This window comes from Sorex fumeus, unplaced genomic scaffold (genome assembly GCF_029834395.1).
Source record: "Sorex fumeus unplaced genomic scaffold, SorFum_2.1 ptg000142l, whole genome shotgun sequence".
NCBI lineage: Eukaryota > Metazoa > Chordata > Mammalia > Eulipotyphla > Soricidae > Sorex > Sorex fumeus.
The window spans coordinates 4,047,699-4,064,983 of record NW_026606199.1 but is presented as its reverse complement, the minus strand read 5'-3'; the positions used below and the strand labels follow the sequence as shown (position 1 = coordinate 4,064,983).

General features: G+C 64.9%; 1 protein-coding gene across 2 annotated transcripts in view; it reads right to left on the bottom strand.

Annotated features, from left to right (window-relative positions):
- Window positions 1-17,285, bottom strand: part of INPP5A (inositol polyphosphate-5-phosphatase A) — a 59,670-nt gene that overhangs the window by 40,637 nt on the left and 1,748 nt on the right. For both annotated transcript variants that reach the window (XM_056106658.1, XM_056106659.1), the window contains exon 2: window positions 602-643. In XM_056106658.1, coding sequence (XP_055962633.1) covers window positions 602-643 — 42 coding nt within the window. The remainder of the gene's footprint in view (window positions 1-601; window positions 644-17,285) is intronic.

The following is a 17,285-nucleotide window of genomic DNA, read 5'->3' as shown; positions in this document are numbered from 1 at the left end:
CCACCTGCGGGCCATGCCTCCAGCCTGTGGCCGTCACACACCTACTTGGGGTCATGTGTCCTGACACACAGGGACACACTCGCACATCTACTGCAGGGCTGACTGCACAGCCACGGCTCCACCGGCCAGCCGGAGCCCTGCCCTCCCTCCCACCACTCACTGGACGGAGCCTCTCTGGCTGGCCACTCTCCCAAAGGGGAGCAGGGCCGGCAGAGTGACGTGACGACCCCGGCCACTGCCACTGCCCCTCACTGGCCCTGGTGGCCTGGCCAGCCCCGGTCCTGCTCTCCGGACTCTGGGCTGCGGCCACCCTGGTTCCTGTACTCCAGCCACCCAAGTGTCCAGCTGTGGCCAGCAGGCCCCGTTCGCATGCGCAGAGGCCCCGGGCCGCCCTGCGCAGGCCCCCTGGACCCAGCCAAGTGCAGACGCTGGCCAGGGACAGCCCCGCACACGCCCACCGCTTGCCGGCCAGGGCCCTACTCCCAACCCCGCCCACCAGGCCCGCATGTAGGCTCAGTGCCTTTGGTGTGTCCCAGGCTCCAGAGAGCCCTGGACAGGGCAGCACCCTCGGGGTCATGCGGCCTCGCTGCAGGCCCCTCACCTGGTAAAACTCCCGAAGCCAGTTCTTCTGCAGGTTCTCGGGCTGCAAGGGGGAGAAGGACAGTCAGACAGTCAGACAGGTAGCCCAAACCGCCCTCCCCCCGGCACTGACAGGACCGCGGCCACCTGGGCTGGCTCATGCAGGACATGCTCCCGGGAGACAGGCGGCTGGTGGGGGCACCGAGTGGGCAGCCTGGCAGGGGAGGGGGTCCAGAGGGGCTTCCTCCAAAGCGGCCCCCCACGGGCCCTAACAAGCAGGGGGCAGCCACCGAGTGGCAGACAAGGGTGCACGCCGGACCCCACTCAGTCGTGTGAGCAGAGGGCCTGGTCAATGCAGGGACAGCTGCTGGGCACGGGGGCCACACAGCATTGGGACTCCCCCCGCCCCAGCACCCCCAGTGCGGCCCCTGTAAATGAAGAGGGTCCCCGAGTATCAGAAGACCCCAGGACGCCGCTGAGGCTGAACCACAGGCCTTGCCCAACCAGGCGCCCCCACAGAAAGGCAGAAGGCACAACCCCCAGGGCTGGAGCAATAGCACAGCAGGGAGGGCGTTTGCCTTGCACATGGCCAACCCGGGTTCGATTCCCAGCATCCCATATGGTCCCCTGAGCACTGCCAGGGGTGATTCCTGAGTGCAGAGCCAGGAGTAACCTCTGTGCATCTCTGGGTATGACCCAAAAAGCAAAAAAAAAAAAATTAATTAAATTAAATTAAATTAAAAAAAAAGGCACAACCCCCCCATAGCACCTACGCAGCCGAGCAGGTCTGCAGCTCACCAGAGCAGCGACTCCTGGGGGTGGGAAGGACAGGCTAGAGGGTCCGTTCCGGGGGGGCTGGCTTGGAGCCTGTGTCTCGTGTCCTCCCTCCAGAACCAGAGGTGGCCGAGAGACCCCAGCAGCAGTGACTTGGCACGGGGTCGGAACAGGGTGCCGTGCTGTGGGCAGGAAGGCCGAGACACCCCCAGGCTCCCCTCCCTCCCCAGAGGGCAGTGTGGCAGAGAGAGGAAGCTACAGCCTTCAGCTCCAGATCTGTGTCCTGCCACCCACGGGGTCCCCACCCCAGCACGGACCACGTCCCACCATGGACCTCAGTCCACCATGGACCACACTCCAGCACTGACCATGCCCCACCACGGACCACACCCCACCACGGAACACCCCCCCTCCATGGCCCACGCCCCACCACGGGGAGACAGTGCAAGGGGAGGCACTTGTCTTGCGTAAGGCTGACCCCACTCAATCCTGAGGTCCTCCAGGAGTGACCGCTAACTACAGAGCCAGGAACCCCTGAGCACTGCCGGGAGTGTCCCCTAAGCTCAGGGCCAGGAGGAAGTCCAAAGCATCACCAGGCTGTCCCCTAAGCACCAAACAATCCAGGCACTGCAAATGGGGACGGCCGGACACTGCAGGTGGGGACGGCCGGACATGGCTGGTGGCAACGGCTGGACACTGTGGGTGGGAACGGCTGGACACTGCAGGTGGTACAGCCCAAACCAGTAGAGTCGGATACAGTCAATGGTCAATACCACTGCAGACAGGTGTGCGTGGGCCAAGCCACTGTGAAGGTCTGATTAGTGCAGTAAATCTGTCACCAGAAACAGAAGAAACCGGAGGAACAGGACGGAGGTGATGGCACCCGCCTTCTCACACACAGTGAACCCCGGAGCACCGCCAGGAGTGACACAGAAGTAAAGCATCAAGAATGAGCCCCGAGCACTGAGCCAGGAGGGATCCCCGAGCACAGAGCCAGGGGTGATTCGCGAGCACTGAGCCCGAAGTGGGCCTTGAGCATCACCGTGGGGTGCCCAAACCCCCACAGAGAGAAGACGAGGGGCGAGGACGTGCCCAGCGCGTGAGCAGTGTCCAGGCCAGCTCCACGCTCGGCCAGCAGCAGCCTCCCGGGCTCCCGGGCCCTCGCAGAAGGCAAAACGGCTCAGGTGTGGCTGAGGCCGCGAGCACTCGCTCCTGCACACGTGCGGTGCTCCCTCTGGAGCTGGTGCCAGAGCAGCCTTGGGCGCAGTGACGTGCTCTGCGCCGCCTCCCGCGTGCCATCCCGGCTCGGACTCGTGGGAGTGCGAGCGGCCAGCGCCTGGCGGGCGAGAGAAAGTTCTGGGGCCAGATGGCCTCACGCCAGCCCCATGGCAGCGAAGCGGCCTGGGCCGGCCCTGTCCACCCGAGCAGTGTGGCGGACACAGGGCGCAGCCTCGGCCCAGCTGGTCTCTGAGGAGCAGCAGCGCCCGGGGGGGTGAGACTTTACAAGATGCCACAGACACGACACTTGGGGCCCCGCGGTCCCCAGCAGAGGCCTTCAGCAGAGCCAGGGTTCTAGAGCACACGGAGGAGCTGAGAGGGACCCCGTGGGAAGCGCCACCAACCCGGTCCCGGAGGGGCCAGAAGAGAGCCCGGGACACACTCCACACACAGCCGTCTGGCTCCGGGTCCAGGCATGAGCCGCACCAGCAGTGGGTGTGGCCCCAAACCAAAGCCAGACGACGCCGACTTCCGGAACTCCCTAACAGAGCGGTGGATTCAAGGCCACCGTTACCTCTGTGTGCTCTTCTGGATTCTAACTCGGCTTTAATCGACCACACTGTGCTCACATTTTCGGCTGAACTAGCTTGGAAAGCTGAAGAGAAAACAGTGAAAGCTTCAGTCACCGCGCAGCGTGTCAACAGCACCCAGCCGCCGAGAGCACCAGAGCAGTGAGGACCTTCCAGTTGTTCTGCCCCGAACACCACACGCCAGGCACGCACCACACGCCACCCAACACACACTCCTCACGTGCCACACACCACACGCTATCCACAGTCCACATGGGTCCTGCACGAACCACACGGCACAGGTGAAACACAGACCACGCCACACACACGCTACCCACACTACACGCCTTTAGCCACAGCCACAACACGGAGTTCGCAGGAAGGAGAAAGGGGGTCTACGTCGCTGCGGTGAGTACACCAGGACTCACAGAGGCAGCGGGTGACAGGCGAGCGGAGACGGGCAACACCGGCGAGACAGACGCCCTGGGAGGGTCCACAGGAGACGCTGGGAACAAACCTCCACAGAAGCGGCCTGAGGGAGGCTCAGGCAGAAATGAGAGCACTGTCCCAGGAGCAAGAGCTCCAGCGCGACCTCAGAAGACGCACACACAGACAGACAGACAGACAGACGAGGGCAGAGAGGAGAGCAGAAAACTCTCAGGATCAAACAAGGGCTGAGAGGGTCTCACAATCAGCGACAGGTGCCAAGCCCGGATCCCAACGGCTCGGAGAAAGCCAGGCGGGCTGCACACAGGAGAAGCATTCATTGATGGCAGTCAAAACGCAGAAAATCAAAAAACCAGGAGAAAACCTTAAAGGAGAAACAACACGCCCACCCCACTGAGGGACCAGACGCGCACACGCAGGAGCAGGAGGCAAAGAGAAGAGCGAGCCAGCCGCCGGGGCCGGGCCCCGTCTGGAGGCCAGAGAGAAACGAACGTCCCGGCAGAAGCGGCAGAGGCTGAGCCTGCCAGCCGCAGGGGAGGAGGGGGGTCAGTGCCAGGGGCGCAGGAGGGCATCTGCGCCCCGTTCCGGGACCTCATCTCCCAGGGGGGCCTGGTGCTAAGAGGAGACATCGGGCCCCTGGACAGGACACCCTGAGGCTGACCAGAAGCGAGTCTGCAGAGAATTCGTCGCCCAAACCAGTCAGCCCACCCCAGCGACTGGCTGTGGAGCAGCGCGGACAGAGACACGGACGGAGACGCTGTCGGAGACGGGGCAGAGACGGAGCCGAGACGGGGAGGCAGAGTCCAGCCCGCTACAGCCTGAGCGTGAGCAGATGCTCTGGAGAGGAGAGCCACAGAGAGGCAGAGACTTAGGGTCACTGAAGCCCACCACACAGGGGGATGTGCAGGGGGCCGGGCCGAGCCTGGGAGAGCCGCACCCTGCTGCAGGCGCGCCCCAGGCCACGAAAGTCACACACCTGCACTACCAGGTCCCATTGGGTCTCACACTCCCAGGAGGGACCACATCCAGCCCTGGCCACTACGGGCAGCGGTGAGTGTTCCTGTGTGGGTAAACACCCTCCACACCTGTCACAGACCTGACCCAGCCTCACTCGGAACAGACCGGCAGCACCTCTCACTTTCCAGCCGGGTCTTGGTGCACACCTGGTCATCGGGGAGCCACCAAGGGCCAGAGCTCTGAGGGACTCACTGTAGACCAACAGGATCACTCTAGTGTACAGGACATACTGTAGACCACCAGGATCACCCGAGTGTCTGGGACACACTGCAGACCAACAGGATCTCCCCAGTGTCTGGGGACTCACTCTAGACAAATATGATTTCTTGGTTAATAGCAACCCTCGACGGTCCCAGAATAGACACAGTTCAGAAATACCACATCCCCAGGTGCCCGGGACCGTGAGCTCAGCACAGTAACGTTCAGTGTGGTAGCCTGGTAGGCATAATCCCACTGGCCACAGTGCCACCCTCAGTCTGAGGCACACAGGGACAGGCGGCCAGAGGAAAGCAACCTGACAGCCCCATGCCACAGTGCAAACAAACAGCTGCTCAGAGGAGCCGCGGCAGGGAGAAATCCCTGCTCCCGGGCAAAGAAAGAACCAAGTCCCAAGGAAGGAAACCACGGAGGCAGTGTCAGATGTGACTGGGAGGCACGTCCTGTGTCCTGGGGTCACACGGGGTCAGTCCTCAGGCCCTGCTGCCAGCCTCGATTCAAAGTCCAGAGAAAGAGAAGCCAGAGAAAGAGAAGTGGCGAGGGAGAGACAGACGGCGGCAGGGGAGCCACCAGGCCCAGCAGCGGAGGGAGAGTCTGAGAGGCGGAAAGACACAGCCCTGGGAGCCGGAAGCAGGACGGACCCCAGACTGGGCGGCAGTGCAGGCCAAGACTGGCCACCTCCTCCCTCCGGGGTCCCAGCTCTGACCCCAGCCCAGCTGCCCAGGGATCCCTAGGGCCGCAGACCCACCCAACGGCTGTCCAGGTCAGCACAGGGGGTGGCCCCCAAGGCAGAATGGGCACTGAGGGGGGGAACCCTTTCCCAGGGGTGCTCTCACCAGGAATCCACACCAAGGAAGGCGCCAATCTACCGGGACGGGCTGGAGTCAGAGCAGGTGGTGGGGCCCGCTGGGGGCACTCGGTGGGACTCACCGCACCAGACACCAGGGAAGGGGAGAAGGTGGGACCAGCTCCACGGTGCCGGACAGGGACACCATGACGCAGCCCCGCCCTGCCCACCTGCCCAGGACGGGGCCCCCCACTGGTTCTCAAGGTTTTGCTCCCAAACACATTTCATAAACAAGACGGTGGAACAGGGCTTGGAACAAGCGACCATGTGGCTGAGTGTGGAGGTGGCACCCGCGGGACAGAGATGTGTAGGACAGGGCAGAGGGCAGGGCACAACGGGTCCACAGGGCTCGGAGCACCAAAGGCCAACTAACTGCCCAGTGCAAATGCGGAGTCTGCAGTGCAGACAAGTGTGAGACAGCCACTGCCTGGCCTGGCCACCGCGAACTCACTCACTGTCTACTGAACCAGGTGAGTGTCCGAGTGAGGACAAACACAACAGATGCAGGGAGACGCACAAGGGTCCCAAAGCAAAGTCCCAGACGCTGCACAACCACTGAGGTCCTTGGACCCCAGGAGGCACCAATCACTGTGCCACACCATACAGGGGGCCACCGTCCAGAGGGACACTGTCCAGATGAACACTGTCTGGGGGGACACCGTCCGGAGGGGCAACATCGAAGGGGGCACTGTCCACACCCTCCAGGGGGTCCACTGTCCATGTAAAGGTGCCCCCAGGGAGGTACCTGTCCAGGAAGGGCCACCAAGCACAGGAACGAGCAGCAGGGGCTCTGGAGGACGGAGGCAGCAGCCCCTGGGGGGTGGCAGTGCCACCACCCACAGGGAGTCAGGCAACCCTTGCTCACTCCAACTTCAAATAAGCAGAACTCCTCACTGAAGTAGTTACGGGGCCAGGCCCCACCCCAACCTCCAAGGAAGGGAGGTGTGCGCTTCAGACTAGCCTATCTGTCTGTCTGTCTGTCTCTCTCTCTCTCACACACACACACACACACACACACACACACACACACACGGTCCTAGAAAGCAGTAGATCAAAGCACTATTGCAGAGTCATACATGGAGCTGTCCACAGGGCCACCCATGAGTCCACATTCTCACACCTGTGCTGCAGTGCCCACCTGGCCATCCATGGGGCTGGTGGACGCACGGGGTGTCATGGGAGAGGGAGGTTGACCACACTACACACCAGCAGGTGAGAAGGAAATCCTGACAGAGCCAAGAGCAGGCAGAAAACCAGGTGCCCTGATTTGGAGCACCTTTGGGGTGACTGAGATGGGGGTCACAGCGATGGGGTCAGACACAGAGGCCACAGAAATGGGGCCACAGAGATGAAGGTCATGGAGACAAGGGTCACAGAGATGGGGGTCCCAGAGGTCGGGCCCTCCGGCCCACATGATAGCTACACAGGGAGAGCAGGAGGGTGGGCACCTGGGGGGGGGCCTTACAGTCACCGAGGGGGTCCAGGCCTGTCCTGGGTGAGGCTGCGACCCCTGAGCCTCAGGAGCAAAGGACGTGGCCCCAGACCTTATCACAGGGCCACAGATCGGCCACAGCGGGGCCTCAAGAGCACTGAGCCACGGGGCCCAGCATCCTGGGCACTGCCGAGCTCTGTCCACCGTCCACTCCCCCCACATGCACCCTTCTATCCACGGGTCGACTGAGCAGCCCTGAGCAGTGCCACGAGTCAGCCTGAGTCCCCCGATCGAGCACAGCCCTGTGGGGCCCACCAGAGCCGCCAGGAGCCCCCGAGGAGCAGCACAGGGTGGCCGGGGCCACCCCCGGGAGCCCCAAGCCAGGGTCATCGGGGCCAGTGGGTGAAGATGCAAAGCAGCATCCTGCCCGCGGCGAGTGGCCGGGCGCGCACGCGTCTCGGGAAACATTCTAAGAACTTAGATTCTGTCCAGAATAACCGCGTCTAAATATAGCCCCGCCGGACACGGTCCGCCCTTCCGCTTCCCTTTCCTCTCGCCGCCCAGCGGAGCCCCTGGCAGTGCGGGTGGGGGCGTGGGGGGGCGCGGCTGTGGGAGGCCGGGACGACCGGACCCAGACCCTCTCCTGGCCCTGCTGCCCGGAGCTGGAGCCCCGAGGGTCCGCGGCCGCCCCACACAGCCGCAGCTGGCCCTGCAGGGAAGCGGCCAGCTCCAGGGCTGCGGCCGGACTCCCGGAACACAGAACCTGCGCGGCAACCGTGTCTGCCCTCACCTGCCCTCCCCAGCACCCCTAAGGGGCCACATGCCCGGCCCAGTCTCCCGCAAGAAAGGGGTTGGGGGGAGGGTGCACCCCGGGCAGCACCGGCACCTCCAGAGCCATGGGGCAGGGGTGTGGACGGGAGGGGGCCGGAGCGAGTGATGCTTGAACCTATTTCATGAAGCACCTCCCCTGGGCAGGGAGGCTGGTGGGCAGAGCTTGAGGCCATGAGAGGCACTGCAGTCTCCTCAGGCCTCGGGAGCACTGTGCGGAGAGCCCGCCAGTGTGGCCCCAACAAGCAAGAGGAGAAGTTGGCCCTGCCCAGATCTCTTCAGCGTCCACCGAGGCTTCCCACTGATGACTTCAGAATCCGCACGGGCTTCTCAACCCCAAATTTCGCCACACCTCCCAGGCAGGCCTTCAGCATTTGCTGATAAGGTGTCACGTGACCATCACGCGCCTTTCGGGTAACGATCATGGTTCTGCTGGGAAGAATGATGTGAGGAAACCCGCCGACCAGAGAGCTCTGAGCCCGCCACAAGCAGGTCCCCACGGCCGGCCGCGGTCAGCCGGGCTCGCCCCACATGCAGCCGTCCCCGGGGCTGCCCTCCTGGTGTCTCTGGGGACGGGGCCTCTGGCAAGGTGCAGGCCATCGCCCCGAAGGGCCACACTCCGCACGCGTTTCGCCCGAGAAGGGCCATGGGCTCCACCTTCCGGTGAGGCGGCTCTGCCGAACAGAGCTTGGTCTTGGGCCACCTTCCTCTGTCTCCGCAAGGCCAGAGCCGCAGCCCACGGCTCCTGGGCGACACCACGGCTGCTCGGGACGAGGCCCCAGCAGGAGAAACAGAAGCCAGCAGGAGGGAAAGGAGGCGGCGAACAGGGTGGGACCCTCGAAGCCACTCCCAGCTCCCTCCCACACGGCCACGGCCCACGAGGCACCAGTGAGGTCAGGAGGTCAGCAGCTGGTGGAGCCCCCCAGACACTGCAGTCAGGGGGCCGTGGGGAGCCCCCCAGACACTGCCATCAGGGGGCCGTGGGGAGCCCCCCAGACACTGCCATCAGGGGGCCGTGGGGAGCCCCTCAGACACTGCCGTCGGGGGCTGTGAACACAGACACCTCTGCACATCCTGGCAACGTGGGCAGCACATGCCCGCAGCTCGGAAAGCAGGTGACGCTGTGGGCACCCTGAACCCATGTTTCTGTGGGAGGTTTCCAACGGGGGCAGGGGATCCCCGCTCCCACCCGATACTCTAAGTTCCCTCTCCTCGCCTTCCCCAACCTCGCTAGGTTTGCAGCATTACGCGGACTCTTCTTGACATCTCTGCTTCATCCATTCTCTCTATTGCTTTTGTTTTCAATTTTATTGTTTCCGGCCCTGACGGTTCTTATTTCCAGGGCTGGGAGATAGCCCCAGGGCTGGCCAGGAGCCTGGCAAGTAGGAGGCCCGGATTTGATTCTGGGCACTATTTGGGCCTATCTGGCCACTAGTGCCTCCACAAGAGACCCCCGAGCAGAGCCCAGGACGCCCCAGCAGCACCAGGCGGGTCCCAGAATGCAAAAGAGAAAAGATCCTCCTTTCCCGTCCTGCCTCAAAGAGCTGACGTGCGCCTGCCCTTCCATCGCGAGCGTCTGTCCTTTTCTTCCTTCTCCAGTCCGGGGTCGCGCCCCTCCGTGCTCGGGCAGGTCCGAGGGGGTACAGGCGCGAAGAGCTGCCCACGTGCTCTCCCTCCAGCCCACTGGCCCTTCGCTGCGTTTTCGAAGGAGAATGGATGACTGGTCTGAAAATGGTCCTTTTCAAAAAACATAAGCACTTAATACTGAGAATTTCTCATTAAAATTTCGCTCAAAAATTTCAAAGTAGTTTCTGACTCTTGGCAAACTCTGACCCCTCAGCCACAGGGTGGAAGCCAACTGCCTCATTTCTTAGCATCCGAAAACCTCTGCTGCATTCCTGGGACTGGCTCGAGTGGGACGGAAGGGTGGACGCTAGCCTGGAACCCCTAAAGGCTCCCTAATGCCCAGGGGCCGGATGACGCCCAGGTGAGGATACTGAGCTCTGCGGAGACGCCCCAGGCAGCACAGGACAGGCTGCAGGGCTGGCGGGGTGCATGGTGGGCTCACGTGTTCCAGCGTGCATGTGCCCTTGTGCCCGTGAGTCTGAGCACATGGCTCAGCACGAGGGCTTTGCCGGGGGTGCAGTGGCCGAGCACCCACCCAGTGCCAGGCAGGAGGACTGTCATACGGGGGGTGCGGCAGAGGCCTAGAGCAGGTGCCCCGTGGGGCCAGATCCCCAACGAGCTCCAAGTCGCTCCCAGGCCCACCCACTTCCCACTTCTGGCTGCTCTCAGGCCACCTTCAGAGGGCACCCAAGAACACGCCCCAAGAAAAACACAAAAAGCCACGGCAGAGGGTCAGCGTGGCTCACCCCATTCTCTTCCCATGCTGTGTCCAGAGGCCAAATCCCAAACCACAGGGTCAGCGGTCCAGGCATGATCCCAGAGGTAGCCAGGACAGGGGCATCACAGGGTCAGCGGCCTAGGAATGGCCCAAGAGGTCAGCCAGGCCAGGGGTACAATGGGGTCAGCAGCCCAGGAACGGCCCCAGAGGATACTGCGGGGTCAGTGGTCCAGGGCAGGGACAAGTGCAGGCCCAGCTGACGTGCCCTGCCAACCCCTCACCGCTCTTCCCAGCCCACGACACAAAACGAAGGCTCCTCCCAGAACAGCGGCTGGCGTGGCCCCCGCCCAGCACCCAGAGAGCAACTCTCTAGGGCCTTCCAGCTGGAGGGCACAGGCACCAGATGCCAGTCCCAGGCCCACCATGCGCAAGAGGAAAGCCGGGACTGCCCAGCAGGGCGTCCAGGCTGGCCCCGGTCCCCCACTGCACGACGGCACAGCTCAGAACAGTCTGGCAGGACACGCGCCACCGTCCTGCAAGCAGCAGCGCAGGAGGGCTCAGAGCATGGGCCAGCACAAGGCACAGTGGAGAACAGAGTCCACGCGTGTGCAGATCCAGAGCAAGTGCGGGATGCGGGCGTGTGTATGGGAGGGCGTGCCTGTGAGGGCATGCAGAGCGTGGGCACACATGTGAGCATGCGTGTGAGAGCATGCAGAACATGAGCATGCGTGTGAGGGCGTGCAGGACACAGGCCTGTGCTATGAGGGCATGAGGAGCGTGGGACGTACATGCAGCACACGCGTGTGTCTGGCTGAGCCGAAGCAGCAGTGGACCAGCCACGGGGGACGTGCCCAGGAACACGCAGAGTCCCAGCTTCCGTGGCAAACCTTCCTGGTGATGCCATGACAGACAGCTGGGGGCCACGGGGGTGCAGGCGGAGGCCACTGCCGGGCGCAGTGGCAGAGGCGGCTGAGACAGGGGTGTGGGCGTCGCCAAGCACGTGGGTCTTCAGCTGGGCCTGCAGAGCTGTCCCGGGCTGTGGGGTGTGCACCAGTGCCGCCGGGCAGGAGCAGGCTGTTGCTGAGACCCGGAGACACTGGGCAGGAGGACACCTCGGGCCTGCTACCTCACATGTCACCATGGCCCCTTGACCACGCAAGCCCAGGGATCTCAGACAACCCACACAGCTCCCAGAAGGCCAGGCTGGAGGTGGCACATCCGCCCACAGCAGTTAGGGCTCGGGAGGCAGCAAGGCCACCCTGTCCCGGTCAACGAGCTGGAGACCCCCTTCTCTCCTGCTCATGAGCTGTGTCCGACGGGGACACGGCTGGCACCCCAGGAAGACACTGCCGCCGAGTGTGCCCAACACACCAGCTGGGGCCCCTGCCGCATCGCACGGGGAGGGGGGCAGGGAGGCCAGGCCTGAGGAGGGCGCCTGCTGGCCCTGCCCCAAGCTGAGTGCGGAGAAAAGGGCCAGCGGGGCCCAGGAGCACATGCAGCCCTGGACACAGATGGCCACGCCTGCAGCTGGAACTGCAGCGGTCTCCCTGTGGTGTGGTCCACGTGGCGCTCAGCTCCACCGCTGAGCCCCCACTGTAGGGCGTGGAACTGGGAAAGGCGCTGACACTGCCATGCCTGAGAGAGGGCGGAGAGGAGCCAGCCACGGCCCAGCCGAGCTCCAGCCATCGTCCGACCACGGTCCGGTCAGGACCCGGCCACCGGCCAGCCACAGCCCGGCCTCAGGCCAGCCACGGCCCAGGCTCAGCCCAGCCCTGGCCCAATGTGCTGATGGCCACGTGACAGCCACAGAAACCCTCAGCTCAGAAGCCAGGGCAGAAGGGCGGGGCCGGGGCTGGAAGGAGGCGGGCGGGAGCCCCTACTTGAAGCGGGGCGGTCGTGGGAACTTCACAAACGGCTCCCGTGGGATCGAACGGGAACCTGCAGCTGCGAGAGGAGGCAGGGCAGTGGGTCGGCAAGAGCACGGTGTCAGGGACCGTGCCGGCAGGAGCTGCGGATGCCTGCACGCGTGAGACTCGAGGTGCGGGACGTGAGCCGGGGGGCGAGGCAGGAGACGTGGGGGGCGCGAGACTTAACCACAGCTCCGGACGTGGTCATCGCAGAGGCTGGGAGAGCGGACAGACAGGCTCCTGGACCGGCTGGCGGGACGCTCTGAGCCAAGGCTCTCTGCCGCCCGTGGCCCGTCCAGCACTGAGCGGTGACCCCGCGGCTCCGATGCTTGCGTGACAGGGCCTGGGGGCTCCCACACTCTGACTCAAAGCTCCTCACCCGGTCCTGCTCCAGACAGACACGCAGAGCCAGGGCCGAGGAAGCACCAGAAACAGCTGCACTCGCAGCCGAGTCTGAGCAAGCAAGGGCGCCGGAGAACGGCTGGGAGAAGAGTGCCCACCGCGACGGCCCAGCCGGGACCCTCGGGCACGAGCACGGCAGGCTCCGGCCAGCACACGGGGGCGAGAGGCTCTTCCTCGGGAGGGGAAGGCCAGGCTGGCGTCTGGGTGCCAGACCCGGGACAGACACCGGGACACAGAGGGAGGGAGAACCCGGACTTCAGAGTCCCTGCGGGAGCGTCGCACGACGTCTGCTCACTGAGAGTGCTCCAGGGGTCGGACACGCCTCTCCCCACGGCAGACGTGCCCTATAACCCTGGGGACGCTCTCCCAGCCTCGGCTGTGGGAAATGTGGACACTCCATCCCACTCAGCAGGCTGGTCTGAGCCTCGGGGAGCCGGAGGCCTCACGGCGGGACCCCCAGACAGTGGACGAGCTCGGATGTCGTCTCCCAGGCCCCAGCTGCCCGGATGGCCTCGAGCTCCTGGGAGCCACAGCCCTGCACATGCCACTGAGAGCAAAGCCATGGGCAGAGGCGGTGCTGGGGGGTCAGTCTGGGCAGTGTGGGGGACAGGGGGCCGACTCACTGGTCACTGGTGGGGGAGAGTCTGGAGGACAAAGGGGCTGACACACAGGGGTGGGGCAGCTGCCCCGGCAAAGGGCAGAGGGGCTTCTCACAGCCCTGCCCACTGCTTGCACTCCAGCCCGACCGTCTACTGGCCTCCCCCATGTCCACCCTGGCAGACCGCAACTTCCCAGACCAGCACGGTTCATCCTGTGTCTTCGTGTCCTCCTGTGTCCACTCTGCCTTCCCCATATTCACGTCCATCCAGACCACCACGGCCTGACCTGTTTCCAGCCGTTTCCACCCTGGCCCCATCTCCTGAGCCCTCCACGTGTCCATCCTCTGCCCATCTGTGTGGGCCCCATGTCCACCCTGTGTCCCTCCAGAGGCGCGGGGCTGCTGCAGTCCGTCTGGAAGGTGCCCAGCAGGAAGCCTGTCACTGCGGGAAACTCACCACGGCGAGGCTGCGGAGACCGCCCGCGTTCCCCCAGAAACCAGCCTGAGTTTTCTTTCTCTCCTTTGATTTTATTCTTTCTTGGCTCTTCTGGTCATACGGGGCGATGCCCAAGGCCTTCTCCTGGCTCTGCACTCAGGAACTGCCCCTGGAGGTACCTGGGGGACCCTCTGGGATGCCGGGGATTGAACTCGGGTCGGCCGCCTGCAGGGAAAACGCCCTCCCCGCTGTGTTGTTGCTCCGGCCCCGCCAGCCTGTTCCCAGGCGTCTCCTGAACCAGGAGCTTCGGGCAGCCTGGGGCCATTACACGAGGATGCGGAGCCCAACAGACGCCCCTCACTGCCCCGATCCCCAAACCCAACCCCCCAGCCCCAAGGCCCCCAATACGGAACCCCATCTCTGACCCCCCAGCCCTCACCTCCAGTCCTCACCCCTGCCTGAGACCACTCCCAGGGATGCCCCTCTCTGTCCAGCATCCAGGCCCTCGGCCCCTGTCACTTTCTTCCCCTTCCAGTACACAGGGGTCAGGCACCCACGGCTCGTGCTGGGGAAGGGCTCGGCGCCCACTCAGAGCACAAGGAACGGGGAGGAGGGCCAGGCTAGGCACCCGCGGCTCAGAAGTCTGGACGGCATTGGCAGACAGCGTCTGTGCCCTGCCCGGGCAGCCCAAGGGGCCAGCCTGGTCTCCACTTCCCCCCTTGGCTGGGCCCGAGTGCCCCTCGACCCACCTGTGTGTGGGGGTCAGGCAGGTCCATGCCCCACCCCGCGCGGGGAGGCCTGGTGGACCCGACAGCACAGCTCTGCTGGTCCCGGGGACCCTCCTTGCACCCTGGCCCACACCTGAAAGAATTCTCCCTGACATCAAAGCCCCACATGCCCCGTTTCCTGCTGCCCTCTGGCACCAAGAGTCGGGGCCACCCCCTGCGGCCACAGACTGACAACAGGGTAAGGCTGCCAGCCAGAGAAGGTCCCCGGAGAAGACGGGCTATAGCAATGGGGGGGGGGGGCGGGCAGGATGCCCCACCCAGGAGGTGCTCATCAGAGACGAACAGGCCAGCACAGAGAAAGAACAAACCCACCGCGGCCCTCCTCCCCACACCCCTGCACCCAGGGACCCCACTCTTCTCCCTGCACCTGGGGACCCTGCTCTCCCTTCCTACTCCCTGAACTCAGAGCCCCCTCCTCCCACACCCCACACGCAGAGCCCACACTCTCCTTCCCACACCCCTGCACACCCAGGACCCCCAACCTCCCACCTACCCTCCTCCCTGCACTTGGGGACCCCGCCCTCTTGCCCACACCTCTGCACCTAGCGATCCCACTCATACGCCCCTGCAGTCAGAGACCCTGCCCCCCTCACGACACCCCTGCACCCTGAGAACATAATGTGGGAAAGGGAGGCAGCCCTGGCTGGCCTGACGGAGTCGAAGAACCCCACGCCCCCCCGAAAGAACAGGCACCCGGTGTCACGCAGGCAAGGAATAAGCCCCAGGCAAGGGCCCACTGGCCCAACCGCCCATCTCAGGGACCCCAAACTGTCCACCACCAGGGTTCCTGCAGCACCGTTGCCGACCATCACCAGCAACTACAACACACCGGCCGGTCCCGGCACACACACACCTGCCGGTCAACACACACACCTGCCAGCCCCAGTACACACACACCCTGAACTCCCACCACCACCAGCTCCCAGTCTGAGGTCAGGAAGAGCAGCAGAGAGGGAAGGTGGAGGTGAGGCCCCACTGGAACCAGGCACAGCTCCCGAGACTGGTACCCCGGCCCCACTGGCCCAAATGAAGCGACTTTAGCCTCTCCAGGGAGGCTGGGTCACAGGCCTGATGCCCGTGGGTGTGCTGGGAAGGCCTCTGTGGGGAGGGCGGGCCAGCCCCAGCACTGCCTGCAACCAGCCCTGCAGCTGAGCCCCGCCCTGCCACGCTGGCACCCTCAACTCAGGTGGGCCCGCAGGGGGCTGGTTCACGCAGGTGCCTCCCACAGTCCACCGCGCCAGGGCAGAGGCGGACAGGGACCCCCACTCATGGTCCCAAGGAGCGCCCAAGTAGGACACGCGCCTCATGGGCCAAGCAGACCCCAGCCGGAGACAGGGATGGCGGAACAGACGTGATGCACGGGGCGTCTCCTGAGCGGGAGCCGAAGAACTCGGGCACCCCAGGAGGGCTTTACACCAGGCCCTTGGCCACCCTTGGCCCGGGGCAAGGTCATCTGTACCCCTCGGAGCAGACCCCCGGATCCCAAGATGAAAGCCAGCTGGGCCCCACATCCAAGAGCAGGAACAGTCCAGCCCCGCCCAGCCCAGGTGGGGCAGGCACAGGGCATGGGGAAGGTGGCCACGGCGGGCGAGGAAGGCACAGAGGGCGGCCGCAGGGGACAGCCTGGGGGGCAGCCATGGCAGGGGAGGCAGCCGAGGGGAGCACCGTGTGGGGGAGGCTCCGGGAGCAGACACACCGGCAGCCTCGTCCCAGAGCTCAGGAGCACTAGAGAGACAGGGCTGCTGAGGGGAGGGCAGCCAGAGAGGTCAAGGCTGCCCCATGTGATGGGGAGGGGGCGGGAGGGGAACGGGACAGCACAATGTTGCAGCCCAGGAGCGCCCAAGAGCCCAACCTCAGGGGGAGAGCGCGAGCCTCGGGACGGTGTCCCGGGAAGGGAACAGCAGTGACAGCGCCAGACCACAGAGGCTCCCGGACTCTCGGCCGAGGTGCTCGACACCCACTCCAGGCTCTGCAGCAGCCTGGAGAGTCAGAACTGGGCGGGAGGGCTCTGTGCGTGCTCCCAGGGCTGGCCAAGGGTCCTCCAGCCCAGGGCCCACAGCCAGGGCCCTGCCTCTCCACGTCCTGCCCTGCCCCGCCAAGGTGAGCTCCCGGCTCTCCCCCAGACAGAGCTGAAAGCAGTCCGGACTGCCCAGGCCAGTGAGGGCAGGAACCCCACAGGCCCCATATCCCTGGCTGGACACGGGCAGGGGTGGGGTCACCGTGGCCGATGCTGCAAGTGTGTGAGCTCGCCTGTCCCAGGGCCCAGGGTCAGCACAGATGTGGTCTGGACATCCAGAACCTACTGAGCCCCAAAGGGGTGGGCGGCCCACTCGAGAGGACCCCGGGGTGGAGGCAGCCTGGGCAGGAAGCACCCCCACTGAGGCAGCCGCCAGAGGGCCCAGAGCCCACCACTGCAGCCACAGCAGAGGGCAGGAGAGGAGCAGTGTCCACCCAGGGACCCACACGGGGCCTCCTCCAGAGACGGGGGCTCAGCAGCGCAGAGTGGAGTGAAGACAGGCTGATGGGGCGGGTCCACTTGGGCCCCCCAAACCCCAGGCCCCTTGCCGGTATCAGAGCAGCACTGGCTGGGCCGGGCTCCCTTCTCCTGGTGCTGTCGTGAGTCCCTGTGAAGAACCGCCGGTCCTGGGCCCCCGGACTCACACGAGAGCATTTCACCCGAACCAAAGGGCCTGCACCCTAAAGCAGAGCCCCAGGAGCCCCCAGGAGGCAGCGGCAGGGCAGAGGCTGGGCAGCCCGAGCGAGCCTGACGCAGCACCTCTACGAGGGGCAGCCCCCGACAGGACCCACACAGGGACAGCGGCAGAGTCCTGAAATCGGGCACAGGACCCCCACAGAGCACCCGGAGGGGCACCTCACTCAGGC